This window comes from Anabrus simplex, chromosome 2 (genome assembly GCF_040414725.1).
Source record: "Anabrus simplex isolate iqAnaSimp1 chromosome 2, ASM4041472v1, whole genome shotgun sequence".
Classification (NCBI taxonomy): domain Eukaryota; kingdom Metazoa; phylum Arthropoda; class Insecta; order Orthoptera; family Tettigoniidae; genus Anabrus; species Anabrus simplex.
Genome location: NC_090266.1, coordinates 1027976861 through 1028004164, shown reverse-complemented (window position 1 = coordinate 1028004164; position 27304 = coordinate 1027976861). Strand labels below are relative to the sequence as shown.

General features: G+C 42.4%; 1 protein-coding gene across 1 annotated transcript in view; it reads right to left on the bottom strand.

The window, feature by feature from the left end:
* The window catches only part of LOC136864654 (nuclear hormone receptor E75), a 277570-nt gene extending 250479 nt beyond the window's left edge, over positions 1-27091 (bottom strand). The window contains exon 1 of the mRNA XM_067141934.2: positions 26884-27091. Coding sequence (XP_066998035.1) covers positions 26884-27091 — 208 coding nt within the window. The remainder of the gene's footprint in view (positions 1-26883) is intronic.
* Positions 27092-27304: the final 213 nt, after the last annotated feature.

The window sequence follows — 27304 nt, the reverse complement described above, 5'->3', positions numbered from 1 at the left end:
CATTCTAGGAGCACGGAATGGAGAATATGATCAGATTCTGTCTATAAAGCGACTGACTACAGTAGGATGAGAACACCAATATGAAATCGTGATGTAAAGCTACATGTTTCCTTTCATCCATTCTGTGAGGAGGTTCGGCGTTCTTGCTAATTATCCATTAATAAGAATCACTTATGCCATTTAAATAACAATTATAACACGCAAATTTCAACAAACATAAAATACACTGTCTATTAGTTGTTGAATTTCTTGATTACGTAATTTTTTCAAATCGTCTCCAATTATCTCTGGCCTAGAGGGCCCTAATTCGATTTCCAACCAGACTAGGGATTTCAGCCTCGTTTGGTCAATTCCTCTTGCTCAGGGACTGTGTTTTCGTGTTTCTCTTATTGCACATCTTCATTACATACAACACATCACGTTACCAATCACCCCAGAAACACTCAGTAGTGAATACATCCCTCTAAATAATGTTGGTGACAGAAGAGGCATCGCCGGGCTGAGTGGCTCAGACGGTTGAGGTGCTGGGCTTAAGACACCAACTTGACAGGTTCGATCCTGGCTTAGTCCGGTAAGGTTATATGAATGATGTTGATCCACGAAATATTACTGTAATATTTGTCATGTAATATTTGTCACAAATGGAAGATAATCATTGATTTTACTCAAATAAAGTCTCAAATCGGAGGTTGATTAAGAAATACCGTCGTAACTAGCAAGAAATATGTATACGTATTTACTGGCTGTAAACAGGACTCCATTATGTTGCATTCCGCTGCTCGCGCCGTCTTTTCTTTCTTTCTTGAGGTCCAGGGCTGGCACCGATGAATGGGAGTGCTATGTCTGTGAATTCTCTTTTTTTTTTCGATATGTCCAGCGCGGGGATTTTGTTGAAAGAAAAATAGCATGATCCCTAGACCAATACGAATATATATGTTTTTAAAGGAAAATGATCCCTGGAGCAATAAATCGTTTAACGAATCAGTTAGGGCACATGAAGTGACAGCCCTTCAAATTACATCGAATTTATATGTCCAGCGCGTTTTGTTTTTTTTTTTTTGTTGAAAGAAAAATAGCATGATCCCTGGACCAATACATGTATATATTTAAAGGAAAATAGCATGATCCCTGGCCAATAAATCGTTTAATGAATCAGGCACGTGAAGTGACAGCCCATCAAATTACATCGAATGAGAAAAATCAATTAAACGACACCAAAGAACTTCAGTGAGCAAAGACATCACAGACGACAGTGTTAGACAAACAAAACACTTACGGAAGCGTTGCTACGTAGCAGAAATAGTAGTTTTAAGGCAGTAAACTATGCATTCTCTGAAATGCAATATTTCTTAATCAACTTCCGATTTCAGACTGTATTTGAGTAAAAGCAATTGATATCTTCCATTTGTGATAAATATTACAGTGAAATTTCGTGGATTAACATCATTCACGTAACCGTCCGGTAATATTTAAGGTGCTCAAATACGTCAGTCTCGTGTCGGTAATTTACTGGCACGTAAAAGAACTCCTGTGGGACAAATTCCGACTCCTCGGCGTCTCTGAAAACCGTACAAGTCGTTAGTGGTACGTAAAGCCAATAACATTATTATTATTAGAAAAGGCATCCACCAAGCGAGTTGGCCGTGCGGTTAGGGGGGGGGGCAGCTGTGAGCTTGCATTCGGGAGATAGTGGGTTCGAACCCCACCGTCAGCAGCACTGAAGATGGTTTTCCGTGGTTTCCCCTTCTCGCACCAGGCAAATGCTGGGGCTTTTCCTTAATTAGTGTCAAGGCCGCTTCCTTCCCACTCCTAGGCCTTTCCTATCCCATCGTCGCCATACGACCTATCTGTGTCGATGCGACGTAAAACAAGTTGTAAAAAAGGGCGTCCATCCGTAAAACTGGGCGTAATTCACATCTAGTGCCGAATCCAAGTAATTCGTAAAAGTCAGGAAATGGAAGAGGAGATTTTAAGATTCATGCTTCTGCATATACCCCCACTTTCACCACCAAACCCCGACTGGTGTCTAAGAAAGGGGGGATTTCCAACCAGCGTGTCGCGAAATTTCGGAAATGTGCCATGAAATTTAGTCATCTGATTGAGGAACACCACTATTGCTGGAATCAGTACGTGGATCGTTCAACGTTTCACTAATTCTATCAGACCGTAGTCGATTTCTACGTCTTCCGCTCATTTTTGCCAGAATTGTTTGAGCTTGTGATTACTAGATAACTACCACCTTTTTTGTTTGATTTGTAATTTGTAGTATGTTTTTAGTCCGCCTCTGTGGTGTAGTGGTTAGTGTGATTAGCTGCCACTCCCGGAGGCCCGGGTTCGTTTCCCGACTCTGCCACGAAGTTTGAAAAGTGGTACGAGGGCTGGAACGTGGTACACTCAGCTTTGGGAGGTCAACTGAGTAGAGGTGGGTTCGATTCCCACCTCAGCCATCCTCGAAGTGGTTTTCCGTGGTTTACCACTTCTCCTCCAGGCAAATACCAGGATGATACCTGACTTAAGGCCACGGCGGCTTCCTTCCCTCTTCTTTGTCTATCCCTTCCAATCTGCCCATCCCACACCACGGCCGCTGTTCAGCATAGCAAGTGAGGCCGCCTGGGCGAGGTACTGGTCATACTCCTCAGTTGTATCCCCCGACCAAGAGTCTGAAGCTCCAGGACACTGCCCTTGAGGCGGTAGAGGTGGGATCCCTCGCTGAGTCCGAGGGAAAATCCAACCTTGGAGGGTAAGCAGATTAAGAAAGAAAGATTTCTTTTTTTGCTAGAGGCTTTACGTCGCACCGACACAGATAGGTCTTATGGCGACGATGGGATAGGAAAGGTCTAGGAGCTGGAAGGAAGCGGCCGTGGCCTTAATTAAGGTACAGCCCCAGCATTTGCCTGGTGTGAAAATGGGAAACCACGGAAAACCATCTTCAGGGCTGCCGATAGTGGGATTCGAACCTACTATCTCCCGGATGCAAGCTCACAGCCGCGCGCCTCTACGCGCACGGCCAACTCGCCCGGTGAAAGAAAGAAAGAATGTGTTTAATAAGGTGATAAATAAAGTTACTTTTAATTGAATCTGGACATCAATAACTTTACTTCTAATTTAAGTTCAATAGATATATTTGGCAACGAAAGTTCATCATTGTTTAATAGCCTTTATTAAACATGTATGTCCCGAAAACGTGGTCTTAGCGTGAGTGTGCTGCGAAACGGAAGAGATTGGTAAACCCCAGTTTAAATGACGTAGTAGTCAATTTCCTATTCAAACAAAAAGAAGCTCTAGATGCTGCATTTTTTTTTTTTTTTTTTTTTTTTTTGCTATTTACTTTACGTCGCACCGACACAGATATGTCTTATGGCGACGAATGCTGCAATTTATTCGTCAAATTATGTCCAAACTTTATACCGCGTGTGTTGTCGCCACTCTCCCTATTTCTGGAAACACAACTCAATGATTTTTATTCAGAACAAAGCAAAGCTATCTCCGTACAAACAATGAAGACTCTTGGAAGAGTGGAAGGCAAAGGCTTCCACTATTGACACTAAGTGGGATCGAGTAGTTAGGTCTGTACCCGGACGCCTTTCCCCCAAGGAATTAAAACCTGGTACTCATTTTTGGAGCCGGCTGAGTAAGCCTCAAGGCCCCGTGCCTTTGGAGAAGTGACTGCCTGGCGAGGAATCAAACCCCTGTCCCTCCGGGTGAAGGGTGAAGCGTGCACTCCTTACCACTTCAGCTAGGTAGCACCTGTTTAGAATTAGTACAGGTCAATTTGATTTCGATCATGTGTTTACTGCCTCCTGGTTAGAATCCATTGGCGCAGATTTCCTCATACATATTCTGAACCTGAAAGTGTATAAAAAGGCACAAAACTGATTCCATTTCTTGGTTGACGAAATATATGTTTTGCAGTTATCAACATGTCTTAGATTTGTACTTCATGGTAATTCAATTCGTGCGGCTATTGCTAGTGTGGTGCAGCCCTTTTAAGGCAGGCCCTCTTATGAGGGTGACAGCATCTGCTGTGTATGGTTAAATGAGTGTGATTGTGGTGTACTGTAGTGTATGAGTTGCAGGGATGATACGGACAACACAAACATCCAGTCTCTGAGCAAAGGGAATTAACCACTTAAAGGTTATTATCTCCGACCCGGCCGGGAATCGAACCCGGGCCCTCTGAACCAAAAACACTATGCTTACCATTCGGCCAAGAAGCCGGACAAAACTCGTGTCCTAGTCCTCCCGAGGTGGTGTCGCTCCTGTTCAGAGCACTCTCCCAGTGCAGACGAGCTGCATGTATTATTTTAACCACATACCATCCCTCCTGCCATTCTTCTCTGCTAGTACCGGGTAACGAATACAGGCCTCCGAGGACTTCAGCTAATAGTGCTAGCCGTTACGCTACTTAATGGCAGGAAGCCAACAAGCACGCGAGTGGCAGACCAACGTACCCCGCCAATGTTCGATGAGAGACAGCTATGGGCTGCAGATGTTTCAGTATCCTGCCTTCGTCGTAAAAATATTTCCGTCTGCATGAATACCCAACGTGTTATCTTGAGGAGAGTCAAAAATACACGAGACTTGGTAAGTTTACTGCTAGAAATGCTAAATGTCGATGAACACGCGCTATCTTTCCTCTTCGATGATTATCATTTTTAATTTTGAGTTGGTCAGTTTCAACCCTCGTGTCTTCCACTCTGTTATCTCAAAGATAATTTGAAGTACTTGTTTTGTAGTTCATTCGACTACGGAATAATAAATCGCCAACACGACAAAATGAATTCCAAGTTAGAAAGTCTTACAGTTACAGAAACTCTCTTGGACAATAAATGTGTAACGGAAGTCATAGATCTTTTCAATTCCAGGACGGGAGCGCAGACTTTGGTAAGGGATGTATGAAGTGTTAAGAATCACAACGATCACTGATTAGTCAGGATTAATCATACTTCAAAGGCGTATATAGGCGATATGGAAGTCATTCTGTTTCAGTAACACATCACTGATTACTGTAAGAGGAAATGATGACATATTTTAGACACAGGATTGTTTAAGTAAAACACAATTTTTGGTCTCTATTCCAACATCAGCTGCAGAATGCCCCATAATATTTTCCGTGGAATTACGGTGTTATCTAAGAACAAGATTGATTCTATGATAGTGATTAAGTAAATGGAAATTAACCTAAAACCTGTCTCGTATGAGGACAGGGTGTGGTTTTTCTTCGTAAGAGATGCGTGAAGTACAGCCGACGACATAGCCAGGATGAAACACTGGATCCCATGAGATCTCCAAAATTAAGCAACATTGGACGTGTTCACTACTTGGATGGGTAGACTACACACTTTTTGCTATGGAATGAGCGGAACGGAACAGGCCACCCTACCGCAAGTAAACTCCGGCTCAGGATGGCTGGCCTGTGGCCCTTGGCCTAGCTGGGGGCTACAACTAGGTCGCCAGCGTCGAAGTTTTGAGAAGGTACATAGAGTTTTCGACATAAATTTCTTATTACAAGTCAGCGTAGTACGGAAGTGACCAAGGTTCATATTTCGATCAATACAAATGAGATTTTCGAAATTGAAAGCCATGCCCTAGTGGTTTTGATAGGTCAATCGATTTATGAACGTATGGTTTAGTAATAGTTTACGTTCCACTAACTAATTGTACGGTTTTCGGAGATATCAGTGTGTTGTAATGTTATCCCGCAGGAGTTCTTTTTCGTGCCAGTAAATCTACCGACACGAGGCTGGTGTAGTGCAGAACCTTGAAATACAACTGGACTGATCCGGGATAGAACACGCCAACTTGGGATCAGGAGGCTACCGCTTTACCGTCGAAGCTACTCAGCATGGCCAATATGGTTTAAATGCAATTTTTCTTTGCTTTATGTGGCAGATAACATGCTTTCTATTTTTCCAGTTAGGGAGGGCTCATTTTTAACTGTACCTCACTACATGCTAACAAGAACTGCAATGACATCCTAAAGCAGCCGATGAGACAACATCCTAGAGCCATGTCAGACACCAGTTTAATCTTTGCTTTACACGTCTTTATAAATTGCAAGAGTCGAGTAGTAGATTTCTCATGACTAAGGGAACAACCGCTTCAAAGACCGAGCCACACACAAGCAATGCAACCTTCAGTATCCAAGGTCGCCGAGTAGTTCGACCTCCGGTGGCCTCCATGAGGTAGTCTGAAGAAGAAAGGGCTTCAAGGACCTCGGTGATAACCGAGGTGACATCATGTAGTTTGAGCAAGTTCGCAGCCAACTTTTTCTCCCAGCCCTGTTTATTAAAGTTAGGAAAGAGTTGACTAATTTCAAAATTAATATTACAGAATACATTAGTCCAGAAATTGGGGATCACTCAGCATAGGCTCGTGTGCTTACGAAGTAATTAGGCAAACTTATGATAAGTAAGTGACTGCGATAGAATCCTGGTTCTATCTAAATTAATTGAAGATAACAACTCTACGCCCTTACTTTGCCAATGGCCAGCGACGAAAACGTTATGAGACAGATTCGAGGGACGAAGGGTTTGGTGAGCAGGTAGGACGGATTGCATTGTATTACATGACTTGTTCTTACTAAAACGTGATCTTTATTTATACAATAAAGGACAGCCGGCCAAATGGTCTGAGGTCTTTATGTGACCTGCCAACTGGTTGTGATCCTAGTGAAGGTACGACTGTGGGACGGGAACCTGACTGTGGTTTTGGCTCTCGGACCGAGCATCGGCCTGCAGGTTGTGGAGGGGAGTGTGACCAATACTGGGCCAGTATCCCCAACGTGGGACCTGAGAAACTAAAAGCGTCGCTCTGAGGCTTTCTGTTTCGGTTAGACCAGACAGATTTTAATGAAACTTGGAAGAATGATACATTAATATATTCTAAATGTATTGGTAATAACAATTTTACCGTAAGATCTATGGTAGTGTTATAATTAATTTCTGAAAAGTAGTTTGGCGGCTCGGGCCAGTTATCTGATAATGATGATGATGAAAACAATAATAATATTGTTTTTACGTCCCACTAACTAGTTTTAGGGTTTTCGTAGAGACCAAAGTGTCGAAATGGAGACTCTCAGGAGTTCCTTAACGTACTAGTAAATCTGCCAACACGAGGGCGACGTATTTGAGCACCTTCAAATAATACCGGTTGAGCCGGGATCGAACCCGCCAACTTGAGTTCAGAAGTCTAGCGCTCTACCTCCTGAACTATTCAGACGGGAATAATAATAACAATAATAATAATAATAATAATAATAATAATAATAATAATAATATGAGTGGCTATTACTAGCCTGTGCAGCCCTTGTAAGGTAGACCCTCCGATGAAGGAGGACATCTCGTGTTTATGTAATGCAATTATGAGTTTAAGATTACAATCCCTTGACCCAGCCGGGAATCGAACCCGGGGTGCCAAAGACGGTAACTGGTCGGCCATGGAGCCAGACAGTTAGGCGATGATGACGTAGAATGATATTGCGTATACGCGGTAGAAATATACCGATAGTTCTGTTTCAAAGTTACATGAAACAGTTTGTACCGAAAATGTGATTTTGTCTAAACGAACAGAATTCCATGCTCTACAAGCCTATTGTGTTAACAAGTACTACCGTACATATACGTATTTGAATATGAGTGCAATATCAATATATTAAAATACTTGGTTTTTAATACTTCTGTAACATTTATAATAGAAGCTAAACTATTACGTAATATGCAATCTTGGTCAACTGTATATAACTATTAGCACAAACGTGGAAACTACCGAATTCCTGTACAGGATAGCTCATTTTGTCGTGCTGTGGACAACCTATGTAACAACGGCAGAGAGCAGCGATGTTCTGATGTCTTCATTGATCATCCTACCAAGTTTCATTGCAATCGCTCTGTTTCAACCCAGAGAGTTCCCTTGTTAGATTAGGATGTAAGCCAATGTCCACCGGCACTCGAAAGTTGGACGGATCTTGACTTGAAGGCGACTATACGATGAATGGAATAAATCAATGTTTATGAGATATGTCGGAGTAGCGGAATTAAGTTCTGAAAGAAATTTTATTTTAACGTTTTTTTCACATTCCACAACTCTTAAATACTTACGGACTGTGGGTTGATTCCATCCCACAACTTTGAATATTATGATGCACAGCCGAGCAGAGGAATAAAGGAAAGACCCTCCGCATTTTAGTTTTAATTACACTGCAGAGATCTTATCTCCGTCCTCCATTCTTGGAGAGCATCTGTATTTATTGAGCCTCAGTAGATGTGATGATTGAATATGGCATAATAATAATAATAATAATAATAATAATAATAATAATAATAATAATAATAATAATAATAATTCATCATCTACTGTTTTTATCATATCCTGATGGGGTCATGGGTGCGGTCTGTCTTCACATGTGGACCTGGACTATATTTACGGTTGAATGTCGTTCCTGACACCAACACTGCCACGTGTTTCTGGGTTGGTAGTGCATTATGTTGTAGATTAATGAAGATATGTGTGTTTAGACGAACCAAATCAACTAGTCTCCAAATAAGAGGAATTAACTAGACACGGCTTAAATTATTATTATTATTATTATTATTATTATTATTATTATTATTATTATTATTATTATTTTACGATCCTTCATTTGCTATCAGACGAGACGCTGGAGAATCACAATATTGCAGCAAACAAGGTTCTTTCATGTGTCAACATAGCTACACCTTTTTACATTTTTTTGTTTGTTAGTGGTTTAACGTCTCGTTAACTCAGATATGCTTTCGGTGATTATGAAAGAGGAAAAAGTTACGACTGGGAAGGAGGTGGCCGTGGAATTTATTGATGTACAGCCCCAAGCATTTGGATGTGTGAACATGGTAAACCCTTGAAAACCATTTTCAGGGCTGCCGATGTGAGCTAATAGCCACACGGTTTGTATGTACCACGCAGCCAGTTCGCTCGGTCATAGTTACATGCACGGATCCCGCACATTAATGAATTCTTAAAAGCCAAATGACTGCGCCAAGATTCAAACATGCAACCTTGAGTACAGAAAATGAGCCACCACGCAGGTGTCCGAAAGACTCCTAAGATGTAACCTAATTCTTATACGAAGCTTATCGGGTATTGACCTTACATTTAGTATTGACACATTTGCGCACACTTTGACAGCGTGTATCTGGGCGTGTCTATGCTTATCATGTACCTAAACGTGTAATGTGCTGTGAGGTAGAACTGTCTCGAGATAATAAGCATTCTCCCTTGAGAATTATTTCATTTTAAAACACACAGTATGTCACATACAAAACATAACAATAACAGAAACGGTCTCAACTGTTCAAGCTCTACCAATTATTCGTTAACGTACTGTAGAATATATTCCTTTTTCAGAGGACCTAGAGGTATTTAGTCAAAAGCAACAACGGTGGTGTTATCAACAGCCTTAGAGCATATGAGTGTACTCTGCTGAGTCATACTTACTATAAACCATTCTTCGTATTATTCTCCTACAACTTTTTCTCACACCTGTGGGGTCGCGGGTGCGAACTACATAGCACATGTGGATTTGGCCCTCTTATACGGCCGGATACCCTCCCTGACGCCAACCCTGTATGGAGGGACGTAATCGTGGTAATCACTATTGCGTGTTTCTCTGGTGGTTGGTAGTGTAGTGTGTTGTCTGAATATGAAGAGGAGAGTATTGGGACGGACACAAACACCCAGTCCCCGAGCCATAAGAATTAATCAGGAGCGATTAAAATCCCCGACACGGTCGGGAATCGAACCCGAGACCCTCCGGGCCAGTATGCTGACCATTCAGCCAACGAGTCGGACAATTACTATAAACCATTCTTAAGTACAAATTCAGAGTACAAAAATAAGCCTATTTATTCCTTACAGATTTCGTTTATATTTTCTTTGTTTGTTTGTTTGTTTGTTTGTTTGTTTGTTTCTTTCTTTCTTTCTTTTCTAATCCGTTTAACCTCCAGGGTTAGTTTTTATCTCGGTCTGAGCGAGGGATCCCACCTCTACCACCTCAAGGGCAGTATTCGCGAGCGTGAGACTCTCGGTCTGGGATACAACTGGGCAGGAGGATCAGTACATCGTCAAGGCGCCCTTACTTGCTATGTTGAACAGGGGCCTTGTGAGGGGAAGGGAAGATTGGAAGGGATAGACAAGGAAGAGGGAAGAAAGAGGCCGTGGCCTTAAGTTAGGTACCATCCCAGCAATTGCTTGGAGGAGCAGTGCGAAACCACGGAAAACCACTTCGAGAATGGCTGACCTGGGAATCGAACCCCCTTTATTTAGTTGAGCTCCCGAGGCTGAGTGAAGCCCGTTACAGCCCTCGTACCACTTTTCAAATTTCGTGGCAGAGCCGGGAATCGAACCCGGGCCTCCGGATGTGGCAGCTAATCACACTGACCACTATACCACAGAGGCGGACATTCGCTTATATATTTGTGCATTTTGAAAATTATTAAGGCAAATAATAGTTATCTATCGGAATAAATAGTAACAGTAGTAATAATTATGAACACGTTATAAATGGTTAAGTCTATCTAACAGGTTATCAATAATAATATTAAACCCTTGGCAGTTAATACTAGGAATAAACGAAAGTTTTCTAAAAATAATGCAATGAAAGTCGGATAATTACATGATTGTAAATAAGAATATCACTTACATATTCGTCTTGACTGTCACAAAAAAACGTACTCTACGCATATTTTCAAGAAAACTGTTGTATTGTTATTGCTGGTGGCTTAAAGTCGCACTAACAGACAGGTTTTTGGCGACGGTGAGAATGAGAGCGGTCGTGACTTTAATTAAGGTAGAGCCCTGGTTTTTACCTCGTATTAAAATAGGAAACCACGGAAAACCATTTTCTGGGCAGCCGATGCTGGGGTTCGAACCCACTATCTCCCGAAAGCACGACCTGTACCACGAGGTTAACTCCCACCGTCCCAACAAAAATGACTGTTAAACTACACTCTCGTTACTGCTATGAAGGCGTCATGTAGGAACTCAAAATATATCATATAACTCCTAACCTGAAAATTGGGCTGCCGATGATGGGGTTCGAACCCTCCATCTCTCGAAAGCACGACCTAAGTTAACTCGCTCGGTCCCAACAAAAATGATTGTGGAGCTACACTCTTGTTACTGCTACGAAGACGTCATGTACGAACTCATAAAATATATCATATAACTCATAACCTGCAAATCGTCTTGTAACATGCACGACTCACAGTTGTCCGAGTGACTGAAGATGTAGGTACAGTCAGCTCCTCCCGGCTGTCAAACAAATGCAATCTTAATATAAAATTTCAGTAGATCATGAATCATGGCGATAGTGGAACAATATTGTAAACAGATAAGGGCTCCAGAATGGGAATAATGAGATTAAACGAGAGATTTACTCTCTAAACGTATCTGGGCAAAGAACAAGGAGTGGTTCAGTATTAATCAGAACTATAAGGAAGTAAAAATGTGATTGTGGTTTTGATACGCGACTTCTGGGAAGTTTTTATTTTATTTATCTGAGGGTAAGAACTTTCTCATGAGTACACATTCTAGGAAATATTGCAGCCATGGCTATGCTGTATTCAAGCAAAGCAGGGACTTGTGATATTCACGGGATCTCAGCTGAGCCTAACTTGTGCCCGAATCCGGCTCCTTGGATGAATGGTAGGCATTTCGGTCTAGTTCAGACAAGTCTAATTCCTCTCGTCTGCGGGTGGATGCTTGTGTTCGTCTTAATAGAGGTCCATCCCACCCTGTCTTGTTCAATCGCAGTAACTAAGCTAAAGGTGAATTTCATCAACATTACAAAAACAAAAATAGAGTTTGGCTGAATGGCAGGGAAAGACCGAAGGCCAAAATCATACAAATCTCGTTTCAGGCTCCTGTCTGAGCTTCTTCACGCGGCCTATATGTTGTGAGGTATGACGTGTTGGCCACAGGGGCCCCAGCTGAATCTCTCTAATCCCCTTGGTCAGCTCTTGTTCACGTTTAACTCCGGTAGCTTTACATTTGTGAAGTCCAGATAAGCTTTCGATTTCAGCCTCATATTTTGAGCGATCGAACCTTTACCTTATTGTCTTTCACTTCATGTCCCGAATGTTCATGTTGACACGAAAGGAGGCAATACCGATTTTCGATTAGAAATGTGGTTCTTTCCCGGCCTTTTACGAATTCCACAAGTAACAATGATGAACGATACTTTATCTCAATTCCTCTTTCACCCCATGTTCAGGGGTTTAATTAGGCTGGTACTCACCGGTACTCAGTATCGGTAGTTATTGCTAAGAAGTTTCCATATATGTCAGAAAGTGGTCTACCCTTGAGTGCTCATGAATAACCTATTGATAATATCATCCCTGGTTTGCCAAAAGGGCGAATGTTACAATGCTCTTCCTATCCATTATTTCCCTTAAGACTGGTCACGCCTTCCAGCCATAGTTCATTTTCCTATGCGCGTGTGTAAAGGAAAATGAACTTTACTGTACCATACAGAATGAATGTTTGCATGACATTTACCCACTCCTAGAGTGTGATGAATTTAAGGTTCATTTTCCTTTACACGCGCGCTTAGGAAAATGAACTCAACGCGAATTGTTCTGATAGAATGATTATCAATATGTGGCTGGGAGGTGTGACCAGTCTTAGGGGAAATAATGGATAGGAAGAGCATTGTCACATTCGCCGTTTTGGAAGAACAGAGACGATATATATTTACCAAAATGGCTAGAAACTCGGTTAAATCACTTGAATTTAAATCTGTTTCAATAACTTACAACAGCAAAATTTATTCTACAGAAGTTTGGCAGACTTAATACTTGTTAATCTTACGGGTCCCACGCACCAACACTTTGATCCATCACGGTATTTGAAGACTTTGTTGTCATCTGGAATATGTTCTGCAGAAGACATCAATTCCAGGAAAAGGACAATAGCAACAAAACCTCATCCTTTTGAATAAATGTGGAAAATACGAAAACGTTAGGTAAATACCGATTAGTTCATATTTTCCAACTAAAGCCCTGCAGATATACCTACATATTCATCTTTTGGCGTTCGGTCTTATTCGACCATGCAGCCAGCCACTATTTTGTATTTTCCTTTATACACTGGTTAATGAGCATGATGAAATGAACTCATACACAATCCTAATGTTACTGTACAAGGTTAAAATCTCTGACCAGTCCGGGAATCGAATCCGGTGCCCCTTGAACCAAAGGCCAGCTGCCCATATTTCAGGCTCAGTTTATGAATTAGCCGGATCCATTTCTGCCACTGCGAGCTAGTGCAATTGTGAACCACTTCAGAAATCGTAGGCGTTCGTGCTCGGGACACTCGGAATGAGAGCCCACTACACCAGCGTCGTCTCGAATCACTTCCCCCACCGGCCCCACTCCAATGATAAGCCCAATTAATTGCTTATAGTTAGGTTCTCTAACACAACATCTATTTTCGTCAGAGAGGTTTCTTCCACACAGTGTACACGACGGTTAGTTAAACATAGGCCTATCCATAGCAACCAGACTGAATCAGCAGCTATAAGAGCCATTCATATGCAATATACAATAATACACATACGATGAAGCGTAGTTGAAGAGGAATTAATACGCCACATGTACATTTCAGTTGATGCTGGAAGAAAACATCGAGTCGTCAGCCCCATGCGATTACCGAATATGCAACATGATTATCTTGGGCTGTTGGGTGGAGTGCTGAAATTACTAGGGGTGAAGAATTCGTGGGATCTTTAAAATGACCAAAATTCCAGCTTGCGATCCCATGGAACCGACCAAGATGAGTACACAACAAAACATTTTATACGTCATACGCCTCAGATTCATATTTAAGGGTAAGTAGAAAACAAAGAAATAAGCAACATATCTTGGGCAGCTTCTGTTGGTTTTTTACCACATACAAATACAGCGTGTCCAGAGATTAAGCATCTATTTTGTAGAAACGGGGATGAAGGAGTAATTCGTATGTCAGTGCATTGCAGGTGTATTGTAACTGTAAACTTTGTAGTTGCTGCTGGAATCAGGGCATTGGGTTCATGACTACACTTCACCATGTGTTCTGCCTTTACAGATACCTGAACGTACATGTGGGAGAGAGGGTAGCCATTCCAACGTGGAGGTTGCAAGGGTCATCTTATGGTGAGATTCGGAAGAAATTTGATCACCATTACCATAAACCTGGACATACAGACAAAACAATTAAACTGTTGGTAATCAAGTTCAATCGCACTGGGACCGTTAAGAATGAGCCTGGGCAAGACCGTCTATCAACATCTGATGACAATTGGAGCCATTAGGACATCTACTGGAAAATTTACGGCCCGTTCCTTTTCGCCGAAAAAGCCATTAATGGGGTACCAGCTTGTCCAGGATGAACGTGTGAACACCGTCTACTTCCAGCAGGACTGGGCACCATGCCACTATGCCCTAAAAGTCCGTACATTTCTGAATGACGTGTTTCTCGGAAGAAGGATTGGGCGTGCAGTACCCATGAGCTGGGCGACGCGTTTTCTTCAGCAAACACCAAAGGACTCCTTTGTGTGGGGGTTTATCAACGGACGTGTCTTCCACCAACGCATTACCACATTGGCGGAGCACCGAGATCGAATTCGACAAGCTGCTGCAGCTATAACATCACGAATGCTCCAGAAAGTACATAACCGCAGTCAACGGATGGAAGGTGCGTCGCGATACGAATGGTGCTCATGTTGAACGTAACATGTGATAAACCTCTATCATTATGAACATCAAAACATCCGTCACTATTTTAAGAAAATCGATACGTAATTTCTGGACACCCTGTAAAGAAGTGATTCAAAATGTACTGGAAATCAACTTCCAAGCAAGTATACACTCGTTATTTCCAGAATGTTCAGTCAGATTGTGAGTTATTGGGATCGAGAAACAATTGTGTTTCCAGGACTGCGTTGTGACCGTCCATTATCATGAACTGGAGTGAAAATACAGCACAGTTTTTCAGTTTTATATATACCTTTGAAGGTGGTTGGTTTTTTTTATAACCTGATCCACATTTATAACATACAGAGGTCTGCAAAGCAAGAAATCAATTGTTATTACAATTACAGCAGGCAGTAAGGTATACAAAAACATGTTCCTTTTTTATTATTATAATTTTAGTATACACAAAATAACATAAAGAGATTTACACATGCAATTTATATACGTAAGTAAATATTTAGTTTCCGCTGTAGCCTTTGTCGTTTCGAAACAATGTTGTTATTATAATATAAATAGAGTTGTAACTGAACAATTCCCGCCTCTGTGGTATAGTGGTTAGTGTGATTAGCTGCCACTCCCGCAGGCGTGGGTTCGATTCGCGTTTCTGCCACGAAATTTGAAAAGTGATACCAAAGCTAGAACGGGGTCCACTCAGCCTCGGGAGGACAACCGATTAGAAGGGGGTTCGATTCCCACCTCAGCCATCCTCGAAGTGGTTTTCCGTGGTTTCCTACTCCTCCTCCACGCAAATTCCGGAATGGTACCTAACTTAAGGCCACGGCCGCTTCCTTCTAACCCTTCCAGGCTTCCCATCCCCCACAAGGCACCTGTTCAGCAAAGCAGGTGACGCCACTTGGGTGATTTACTGGTCCACCTTCCCAGTTGTATCCCCCCGACCCAAAGTCTCAGAAGTCAATAATACGGTATGAAAATTAATTAAAATTATCTTCCGAAACAAGATTTATACAGTTAGTTGTTCAGAAATTTTAAATTATATTTATAATTCAGGCCTTCGCGTAAGGATTTTCATACAATTTTCTTTACATCTGGAGAGGTTACGAAATCTAGTATTTTTCAAACATGCTCATTTTGACTATTAATTTTATATGCGAAAGTGGATCGAACTCTGGATATCGTGGATGCGAATTAGAAACGCCATTCACTAAAGCAGAGAGGTGTTAGCAGTAGGCTACTCACAAGGAAGGAAATCCGAACGACCTAGAAACCAGGAAGCGGCTAGGACAAACGTTGATAAGACTTTACCTTGGCGGCTTTTAAAAATAAAGCCACAAGGGCACACGACCGCGAATTCGCTACCCGGACGTGCATAGCAAGGACGTAAGATATCTCACATAGTCTAAACTCTTTAATTACGATTTGAGAAATATTTCACTTTCGATAGGACATAATCTATATACAGTAGCGGCAATCTGTGTCAACGTTAACGGTCTGCTCATTCACAGTCTTTTCAACCTGCCGGGCGGAGTGGTTCAGACGAGTGAGGTTGTGGGGAGGTGGTGGTGGAGGTGGAGGTGGAGAGGGAGGAGGAGTGGGAGGAGGAGGAGGAGAGCTGAAAGTTGCTATGACCCGGGATCGAATAATTGAACTTGGTGTTCGTAGCCCTCCTGCCTGTTACTATTTCCTGACGGATGCAGTATTTTTTCTGTTACCTCTTGGCACAGGCAGGAGCAAAGAGTAGCTTCCACTATCACAGTCTCATGTCTCTGACAGTATGGTTGGTGTTGAGTAGTGACATCTGGAGCACTACGTCAGCCACGGGAGCACGATTAGTGCACCTGAGGGTTATGAAAGTGTCGGTCATGCTGCAATAGCATTTTCTGGTCCAGTGAGGAAAGCAATGCCAAACTACCTCATGTACGACTTATTATGGCACCGCCATCGGTTTTTGTGATTTTCCTGTAACTGCATAACATTAGGTGGTGATATTCTGAGGATCCGGGCTGAAGACAGTTCGTAGCATTATTATGTATTAAGCCCAACTACGAAGCAGTGTTATAGAAGATGAGTTAGACTGTCAAATATAAAGAAAAATATCGGACATACTGTTTAACTGAAACAGTTTATTCTCACTGCACCAAGGGAAACATTTACGTCTACACTCACACTGTCCGTTATCAAGGTCCGAAGAGGTCTTGGTAATCTGCACGGCTGACTCATCAGTTAAGAGCGAACTCACAGCAGTAGGGCGATAAACAGACAACTCAGTGTCCCCTAGTCTCACTTTCACCTGACCTCTACACAAAACTATAAAAAAGAATCTGCTTACTAGTACTACCGGTACTACTAATAATAGACCTAATAATAACAATAAATCTAAGTCCCGCAGCCAACGGCCGTAGCCATGTTGAAATACCGGATTCCGCGAGATCTCAGAAGTTAAGCAACATTGGGCGTGGTCAAGATTTGAGTGGGTTTCCACGCGCTATTGGTAGCGAATGAGGGAATGGAGGAGCGGAAAGGAACTCGCCGCCCTACCGTACGTAAACTCCGGCTCAGGCACACCTCTGCGGAGGTTCAGACCTGCCTTCGGGCAGAATACACTCTTACCCTTACCATTAGTCCCGCAAACTTCTGTTACGATTTTTGGAGATGTGGAAGTGTTGTAATTTAACAGCGTACGTCAACACCTTCAAATACTACCAGAATGAGCCGGGAATGAACCCGTGCAACCTTCTGAGACGCTACCTTCCCGATCCCAGCCCTTTCCCATCCTTCCGTCGCCGAATAATTTAAAAGAAGTGATGATGATGATGATGATGATGCTTGTTGTTTTAAGGGGCCTAACATCGAAGGTCATCGGCCCTTAAAAAGAAGTAAGGTATCTTATTGATGAATAAAATACACAGACAGGTCTTATGGTGACGATGGGATAGAAAAGGGCTGGGAGTAGAAAGGAAGCGTCCGTGCCCTTGATTAAGGTACTGCCCTAGCCTAGTGTAAAAATGCGAAACCGTGCAAAAACATCTCCAGGGCTGCCAGCAGTGGAGTTCCAACGCACCATTTCCCGAACGCAAGTTCGCAGCTGCGCGCCCATAACCGCACGGCCAACTCTCGGTAACACTAGCTTCCACTGTTACAAACATTATAAGTTGCGTTAGCTGCAGGTCGTGGTCGTTTGTTTATGGGTTACAACTTTTTTTTTTTTTTTTTTGCTAGCGGCTTTACGTCGCATCGACACAGATAGGTCTTATGATGACGATGGGATAGGGAAGGCCTAGGAGTTGAAAGGAAGTGGCCGTGGCCTTAATTAAGGTACAGCCCCAGCATTTACCTGGTGTGAAAATGGGAAACTACGGAAAACCATCTTCATGGCTGGCGACAGTGGGATTCGAACCCACTATCTCCCGGATGCAAGCACATAGCCACGCGCCCCTAACAGCACGGCCAACTCGCCCGGTGGGTTACAATTAAAAACCCACGCAAACGAATAAAATTCCTGTTACAGTAGTGTGAGAGTATAATAATAGCAGCAATTTCATACGACAGCGACGAGTGATAATTTCTAAGCAACAACTTACCCATATGATAATGAATCGGATCCACGTAGTTTAGCATCGTAACGCGCGGTCAGTACGTGAAGTGAAGATCACGTACAGTTAGCTGGAAAGAATCTGACCAACTAATGAATTCAGACTGTTGAAGGTAAGAGTGGAAGCTATCCGTCCTGTTATTTCCTCCCTCAGAATGTTATCGCTCGATAATAAAGAGTCGACTCGAGTTTCGTCACAGGCAGGGGAAACTGGCGCGTGTGTTAATGCATTCTGGAAGAAAGAACATCCCAAACGAAGTGTTCGCTAAGTATCACATGGTTACATTGTCGTGGCACGACGACAACACCTATCTGACAGTTATTGTTCCCCTTGTATCCTTCGAGCAGTCTTTCTACCTTTTACCACGAACCCCCAGGTTCGACTTTCAGCTCCTGCAGCGATATTTTTTTACAAGTTGCTTTACGTCGCACCGACACACATAGGTCTTATGGCGACGATGAAACAGGAAAGGGCTAGGCGTGGGAAGGAAGTGGTCGTGGCTTTAATTAATGTACAGCCCCAGCATTTGTCTGGTGTGAAAATGGGAAACCACGGAGAACCATCCTCAGGGCTGCCGGCAGTGGGGCTCGAACCCACTATCTCCCGAATACTGGATACTGGCCGCACTTCAGCGACTGTAGCTACCGAGCTCGGTGCAACGATTTTAATCCTGCTCTGGTTTACGTCGCACCGACACAGATAGGTCATATGGCGACGATGGTATAGGAAATGTCTAGGACGGGGAAGGAAGCGGCCGCGGGCTAAAGTAAGGTACAGCTCCGGCATTTGCCTGGTTTGAAAATAGGAAACCACGGAAAACCGTCTTCAGGGCTGCCGACAGTGGGGTTCGAACTCGCTATCTCCCAAATGAAAGCTGTCAACAGCACGGCCAACTCGCTTGGTGATTCCAGTTTCCACTCTTACAAAAATTATAAGTTGTGTTAGTAGCAGGTGGTGTGGCAGGTGGTGGTCGTGTGTTTATGGGTTACAATCAGGAACTCATTAATCATTTTAGCAGTTACCACGAATTCTGATTTACAGTAAGTCAATCATGAAGAATAGGCTTTGAACGCTGTTGCAAAATTACACTAACAAATTACTTTCGCATCAGTTGAACTGATGGCCACGAATAGTGTCCGCCCCTGTGGTGTAGTGGTTAGCGTGATTAGCTGCCACCCCGGGAGGCCCGGACTCGATTCTCGGCTCTGCCACGATATTTGAATAGTGGTACGAGGGCTGGAACGGGGTCCAATCTGCCTCGGGAGGTAAACAGAGTAGAGAGGGGTTCGATTCCCTCCTCAGCCAGCCTTGAAGTGGTTTTCTGTGGTTCCCACTTCTCCTTCAGGCAAATGCAAGGATGCTACCTACTTAAGGCCACGGCCACTTCCATATCTATCCCTTCCAATCCTCCCACCCTCCACAAGGGCCCTGTTCAGCATAGCAGGTGAGGCCACCTGGGCGAGGTACTGGTCCTCCTCCCCAGTTGTATCCCACGACCCAAAGTCGCACGCTCCAGGACACTGTCCTTGAGGCGGTAGAGGTGGAATTCCTCGCTCAATCCAAAGGAAAACCAACCCTGGAGGGTAAACGGTTTAAGAAGGAAAGAAAGAAAGAAAAAATAATGATGATAATAATGCTAACTACATTTGACAGTTTTCGGAGACGCCTAGGTGCCGGAATTATGTACCGCAGGAGTTTTTTACATGCCAGTAAATCTAGCGACACGAGGCTGACGTATTTGAGCACTTTCAAATACCACCGGACTGAGCTAAGAGGTTTTTATTTTCAGGGAAACTTTAAGATTCAGTCTCATAATCATCAATTGCCGAACTAGCCTAGCTAGCAATTCTCACAAGGATTATAACAATGCTTTTTGCAAGTCAAACGGGTTGAAAAGTTCATAATAGTTAAATATAGAGCGAGTCTCATACACGGTCCGGCTCCTTGGCCGAACGGTCACGTAGTGCCTTTTTCTCAGGGGGATCTGCGTTCGATTCCCAGTCGGGCCGCAGATTTTAACCTCGTGTGATTAATTCCTCCAGCTCAGGGGGCTCGGCATTTGTGTTCGTTCTAATACACATCTTCATTTAAACACATGATATCTCACTACAAACCAACACAGAACCCACAATAGTGAATATATCTCCCCACACAGGGTTGGCATCGGGAAACATATCCGGCTGTAAAACTAGGCTTAATCTACATACAGTATCGACCCCAAGGCCAGGAAGAATAAGAAGGAGAGACGAGTTTGGTACACGCTAACGATCGTGTGACTTGCGTTCGGGAGATGATCGATCCGAGTCTCAATGCAGACAGTTCTCCATGGTTTTCCAATTTTACGCCAAGCAGATACCCTTAATTAAGGCAAATGGTTGCTACCGTTCCAGCACTAGCACATCCCCGGCACCGTAGCCGAAAACCGAAAGATGTTAGAGCGACGTTAAACAGACAGAAAAAAAAGTTCCACACATATTAATTTCACATTCTGAAGTATGTGAGGGTCCTACAAGTATGTGAGAATGCTAATGTACTTAGTAATGATCAGACGTACCGAGCTCGATAGCTGCAGTCACTTAAGTGCGGCCAGTATCCAGTATTCGGGAGATAGTGGGTTCGAGCCCCACTGTCGGCAACCCTGAAAATGGTTTTCCGTGGTTTCCCATTTTCACACCAGGCAAATGCTGGGGCTGTGCCTTAATTAAGGCCACGGTCGCTTCCTTCCCACTCCTAGCCCTTCCCTGTCCCATCGTCGCCATAAGACCTATCTGTGTCGGTGCGACGCAAAGCAACTAGCAAAAATGATCACACGTGTAGTGCTTGTGTTCAGTGTTACGGGTTCAAATCCCCACACCATCAGTAGGCAAATCACATTGATAAACCTACAGAAAGAGACCTATGTCCGCAGATTTACTGGCATGTTAAAGAAACTCGCTCATGAGAAAATTCCTGCACTCAGAGTTTCTTAAGATAGTTTTTTTTTTTTTTTTTTTTTTTTTGCTATTTGCTTTACGTCGCACCGACACAGGTATGTCTTACGGCGACAATGGGATAGGAAAGGCCTAGGAATTGGAAGGAAGCGGCCGTAGCCTTAATTAAGGTATAGCCCCGGCATTTGCCTGGTGTGAAAATGGGAAACCACGGAAAACCATCTTCAGGGTTGCCGACAGTGGGGCTCGAACCCACTATCTCCCGATTACTGGATACTAGCCGCACTTAAGCGACTGCAGCTATCAAGCTCGGTCTTAAGATAATCAGCAGTTAAAATGCTATTATTATTATTATTATTATTATTATTATTATTATTATTATTATTATTATTATTATTATTATTATTATTATTATTATTAATATGAAATGTATTTAATGTTATTTGTTTAAGAACCCTTTAATATTGTCATATATTTTGAGGGATCCCAGGGTGTCAGATATTTTTAACGCATGAGCTTTCTAACTTGCTGGAAGCCGACGACATGGAATAGGCCTAATGATAAATTATAATAATTTTATGCAAGTCTACGACTTAGTTCCGTTCCCTGATAGGATGTCGGGGACGTGATGAAATGAAATTATATGGCACGTTTGTACGGCCGGAGCCCTTCCTGACGCCAACCACAGGAAACCATACTCAGGACAGCCGATGGTGAGGTTCGAACTCACTCCACTCCTGAATGCAGAGCTTGGCTCCATAGTCGTAGTGCGCTAACGTGTGCGGCCACTCCAGTCGGTACATAGGATGATAATAATAATAATAATAATAATAATAATAATAATAACACCTTGGCTGAATGGCCAGCGTTGAGGCCTTTGGTTCAGAGGGTCCCGGTTTTGATTCCCGGTCGGTTCGGGAAATGTAATCGCGTCTGGGTGTTTGTGCTTTTTCCCACTTTCCTCTTCATCTTTAGACAACACAGAAACACGCAATAGTGATTACATCCCTCCACATAATGTTGATGTCAGGAAAGTCACCTGGCCGCGAAACAAGGCTAAATCGACATGTGCGACACAGTTCGCACCCGCGACCCCACAGAGGTGGGAAAAGCGGTATAATAATAATAATAATAATAATAATAATAATAATAATAATAATAATAATAATAATAATAATAATAATAATAATGTTATTGGTTTTACGTCCTATCAACCCTTTCACGGTTTACGGAGACACCAAGCTGCCAGAATTTTGCCGTGTAAGACTTCCGTTACGTGGCAGTAAATCTACGGACACGAGGCTAACGTATTTAAACACTTTCAAAATAACGACAGACTGAGCCGCGATGGAACCCGCCAGTTTCGGCTCAGAAGGCGAGCAACTTCAATATCCGACGACACGGAGTTGACACATTTAAACACCCTTAAATATCACCGACCTCAGAGGAGATCGAAGCCACTGTCATCGGTACTAAAATATTTAAAATATATTATTATCATTATTGCCTTTGTTTATTGGTAGGGTACTGGTATGTTGGACATAGATCCACTTCTAAGTTACAGCTTCCTTACTGATGCACCTTGACAACATTTTCGCAGTAAAGATGCACGACCATTCCTCAATAGTTCCGCTTACTAGGTGTAACTTTTGGAAGGTATTCTCCTTTCAAACCTCCAGTAGCCGGCCTCAGATGATGATGATGATGATGATGATGATGATGATCGGGAGATGCGAGGAGTGGAGGAGGTCGAACCCCACCGTCATCAGCCCTGAAGACTTTCAAGAATGCACAGGTAACTGATTCGATATGTAGTATTTCCAAGCAACTTGAATTATCTAGCACGGTGGGAACATCAGTTATTATATAATAGATGGACCGAACCAACGGCTGCGCGGTTTGAATCACATAGCTGTCAGCTTGCCTATGGGAGATAGTGGGTTGGAACACCACCGTCGGCAGCCCTAAAGATGTTTTTCAGTGGTTTCCCATTTTCACACCAGGCAAATGCTGGAGCTGTACCTTGATTAAGACCACGACCGCTTTCTTCTCACTCCAAACCCTTTTCTATCCCATCGTCGCCATAAGATCTATCTGTGTCGGTGCGACGTAAAGCCAATTTTTGTAAAACTTTAGCAGATGGAAGAGCGCGAATGGAGGGGCAACTATTGCTCGAATGCTACAGCTTAATGTCACTAATCAGGGAGTGTGGATGTGTGGGACTAACTTCACATAGGCCTACCGCACTTAATGTACAGTAGCCTACTTGTGATATTTAACTAACAGTTTGACACTTTAAATGTCGGAGCCCTACCACCAGAGAAAGATCACATTGTTCTACGAAAGCTTACATGCACCTTTTCAGTTCTTTTACAAACAGGAAGCCAGTTACGAATTCGACAACGAATTAATAGCAGGAATGCACCACGTTGTCATCATAATACAAGAAGACGATGGCGGGACACAGAATACAAATAAGTTCAAATACTTTTTCAATATATCACGATATTCACAAAGTCATTCGTTCGTAAATTTAGTGCCTCGAAATGCCACTTAATAATAATAATAATAATAATAATAATAATAATAATAATAATAATAATAATAATAAATGTCCTAATTGATAATCTCTTTTAGACGCGTGAATGGAATGTTAGTACCATGCGAATAACCTTCGTTTCGAATTAAGACAAGAAGTTGGGGATGATACCTCAACTACCTGATATTCTAAATGTATGTACTGCTCAACATCGCTACATCAGACCTAATTAATGACATAAGCAATTGTCAGTTTCCTTTTTGCGTCCGACGGTAGGGCCGATGCGCTTTTTGCCTTCTCAAGACAGGACAAAAAGAAATGAGGCTAGTTTGCTGCACCTTGAATTCGCAATGATAAGATGATAATTTTCACACCGACCTTGCAACAAAAATACTCAACCATTAGCTTACATGGCATCAATAATTTATGATACAAAACTTAGCCTTGCAGACGAGATAAAACATTGCCTTGTTATTTCAAGGGCATCGGACTTAAACTATTCAAATACGTAGGGATACTTTTATATAACAAGAAGTGATAAAAGAAGAAAACGACTTTAAGCTAAATGATGCAGAATGAGTATCAATAAGACAAGGCTGTTGAAAAATGACCTCCATGACAATACCAAAAGTAGGTCGAAAAGCATATCATCTACACAAGCAGGGTTGACTTTGTATTTTGGGCCGATGATCTCGGTGTTGAGCCCCACGGAAAAAGGATCATCATCAAGTTCGTTTTGCTACATTCACTAGAACCGACCTCAAACCTTGAGTCTGATGTGGTTACAACATTAGCTATCACCAGCCTCAACCCCTGAGACTGATGTGCTTCAGTCGCTAGGAACAGCCTCAACCCTTGAAACTGATGCGGGCACTGCACTAACTACAAAAGGCGAAGAATCAGAAAACTATGAACAAGAAGATGGAAGCATTGCAAATATATTGACGCGAATAAAATCACAGTCTGAAAGTGAGAACTTCCCTCTTGCTAGTTCATAATAGTGACTAGGGACATCTTCAGCCATCAGCCTCGTGAATGAGACTGTAGCAATCGCACGGCATATGAATGAGACCGTATTATTGGACTGGGATAAGTGCCATGGGATTTGAACTAATATCTGACGTATAATTGGAGTAATTGTGAAAAGAAAAAAAGGGGGTAAGGAGCAGTCACTGAATTCATTATCAGCGTTGGGTTTAAAATCTAGGATATCAGAAACGTGCCCCTGGAAAATCGTGAATTAAAGAACTTTGTTACGAAGAAGGGGTCTTCCTGTCAATATTATTAAACTACATACAATTTCCTGTCCTTATTTGTGTACTCTGGATAGTTATGTTTCACATTAGTTTTCCATAATCGTAAATAAATGCCAGTGAATCCTCTAGATAGGAAAAAAAATCGGCTAAAATGTGAGATGAGTCGGGTGTTGAGACCATTATTTTGTACTCTAATGAAAGGTAAACGTTCATTATTGTGCAGTGGTAATGGAAGTTGGAAGATGTTACAACGCATAAACATCATCAGATGAGTACTGGGAAAACCAGAATACGAGAATGATGAGTGCGAGATGGAGCTGCTCGGAGACTTTTCGTCATCTTGTAGGTCGCAGGACATGAAACATTTTCTACAGCTCGCTTTACTCTAGCTGTTTGTCTAGCATGAGATGACGAACACTCCAATAATTATTTCTGACTACGTGATGTCCAATAGTAACCCAACATGATTTAGTTAAACTGAATTCTACATCCTGACACAATCTACCACTGTTACCAGTCTTTCTGTTGATATCTTGTACACATTGTTTCCTGTTCTTTAAAGATCGACCTCTCGTCTCGAGGCACCTAAACAGATACAAATATGAGTGATCTGTCCACAGCTACCAGTAAATATCATTGTTCATTAAGGAGGGAAGGGTCAAGTTTCCATGGTATATTTTTTCTATTGTTAATTATCTGATCTGTGAAAAGTTAAGTAGTTCTTATAAAATTAAGGGGCCATAAGACCTAAAATGTCCAATTAGCATAAGAGCTATTTGGTCCAGAAGGTACAAATGACCCAAAATAAAAAAAATATGGCCCATACGTCCAAGTGGCCCCTAAGGTCCAGATGGCCCAAAATAGCCTAGAACGTGTTTGGATACTAAGAATTGATGAAAAATTCAATTTCCACTTGTTATTAAAATAAGAAAACTGTGCCTCCTTAGAAGGATGGCGCGCCAGGAGTTTTCACAACGTATTTCACAAGCACAAAACAAGTGTCGGCTAAGGAAGAGGAATTAAGTAATATGTTTTAGCAACTAAACATAAACATACCTTATTAAGTTCACCTGTGGAAGGATGTGGTAACGAAGCTTTATGACATGACACTCGTTTAGGCGCGACGTTTGAAACATACAGTCCTAATGTACACAATGTTGAAATAGAAGCCATGCACCATCAGTGATAGAAACAGTAATAGTACAAATTACTATGTCACAACACAGTAATTCTCTGGAAATATAGATATGTAACGTCAATGGTTATATCCTCTAGTATGGACATTCGTCGGATAGTTATTTTGCTATTTTCTGCTCAATGGTTACACAAAAATATTCCACTGAAAAGGCTCGGTTACTGTGAATCAAACGGAAACTCAATGTAGTGCAACACGTTATTGGGGGATAAGAAGATATCTGCAAAATTGTAGTGAGGTGCAAGCCAGGACGGACGACATTCCAGGCAGAGTTGAGTGAACGCGCCGAGTTTCGAGTCCGGCCTACCGACGTGGAAGAAGGTCGTTCTACTCACAAAACGAACTAGTCAATATATATTGTTATAAAAATAGAGCACCTAACTATACCTTTAATCATTTTACTTGCATATATTGACAAATACCAAATGTTGAGTTATGGAGTTAAACAGATTTTATTTTTAACAGTAAGTCCACTCACTGTCAGTCGCCAGCTCTCTAATGCATTGCTCACAGCGAGAATATATGCCCTCAGTCAAATTATCAATGGCACTCTAGGTATAACTAATATTTTGTACATTTTAGATCATATTTAAACAATAGAACTGATTGCGGATGACAATGAAAAGAAAAGTGCAGAAACTCACCAAGATCTGGTATAGAGCTGGACGGCTCCTCGTGGTGGCTACGGTCTTTCATGTCGCGAGCTTTGGGTGGTGGGGGTGGCGGTGGTGGTCGCATGGACGACGAACACGTTGACGAAGACACGATAGGTGCTGAAGGAATTCGAAAGTCTTTAGCAGCTGATGACATCTCAGAAGACGTCGTTGTCACAACAGATAATGTTGGTTGCATTGTTGCAATCAATTAAACACTTTAGAAAGAGGTTCGAACGTCACTTCTTTACTCTGATCTTAAATATACGGCTCACTGGTTCAAGATGTTGCGTAAGAAAGTGCCTTGACTTTCGCTGGCTGATGGTAATGAGGACAGCAAGGTCACCACTGGTACAGCGTTCAACAATAACGAAAGGGAAATTGAAACGACTGTTCTAAGGTTGTAAAAGGG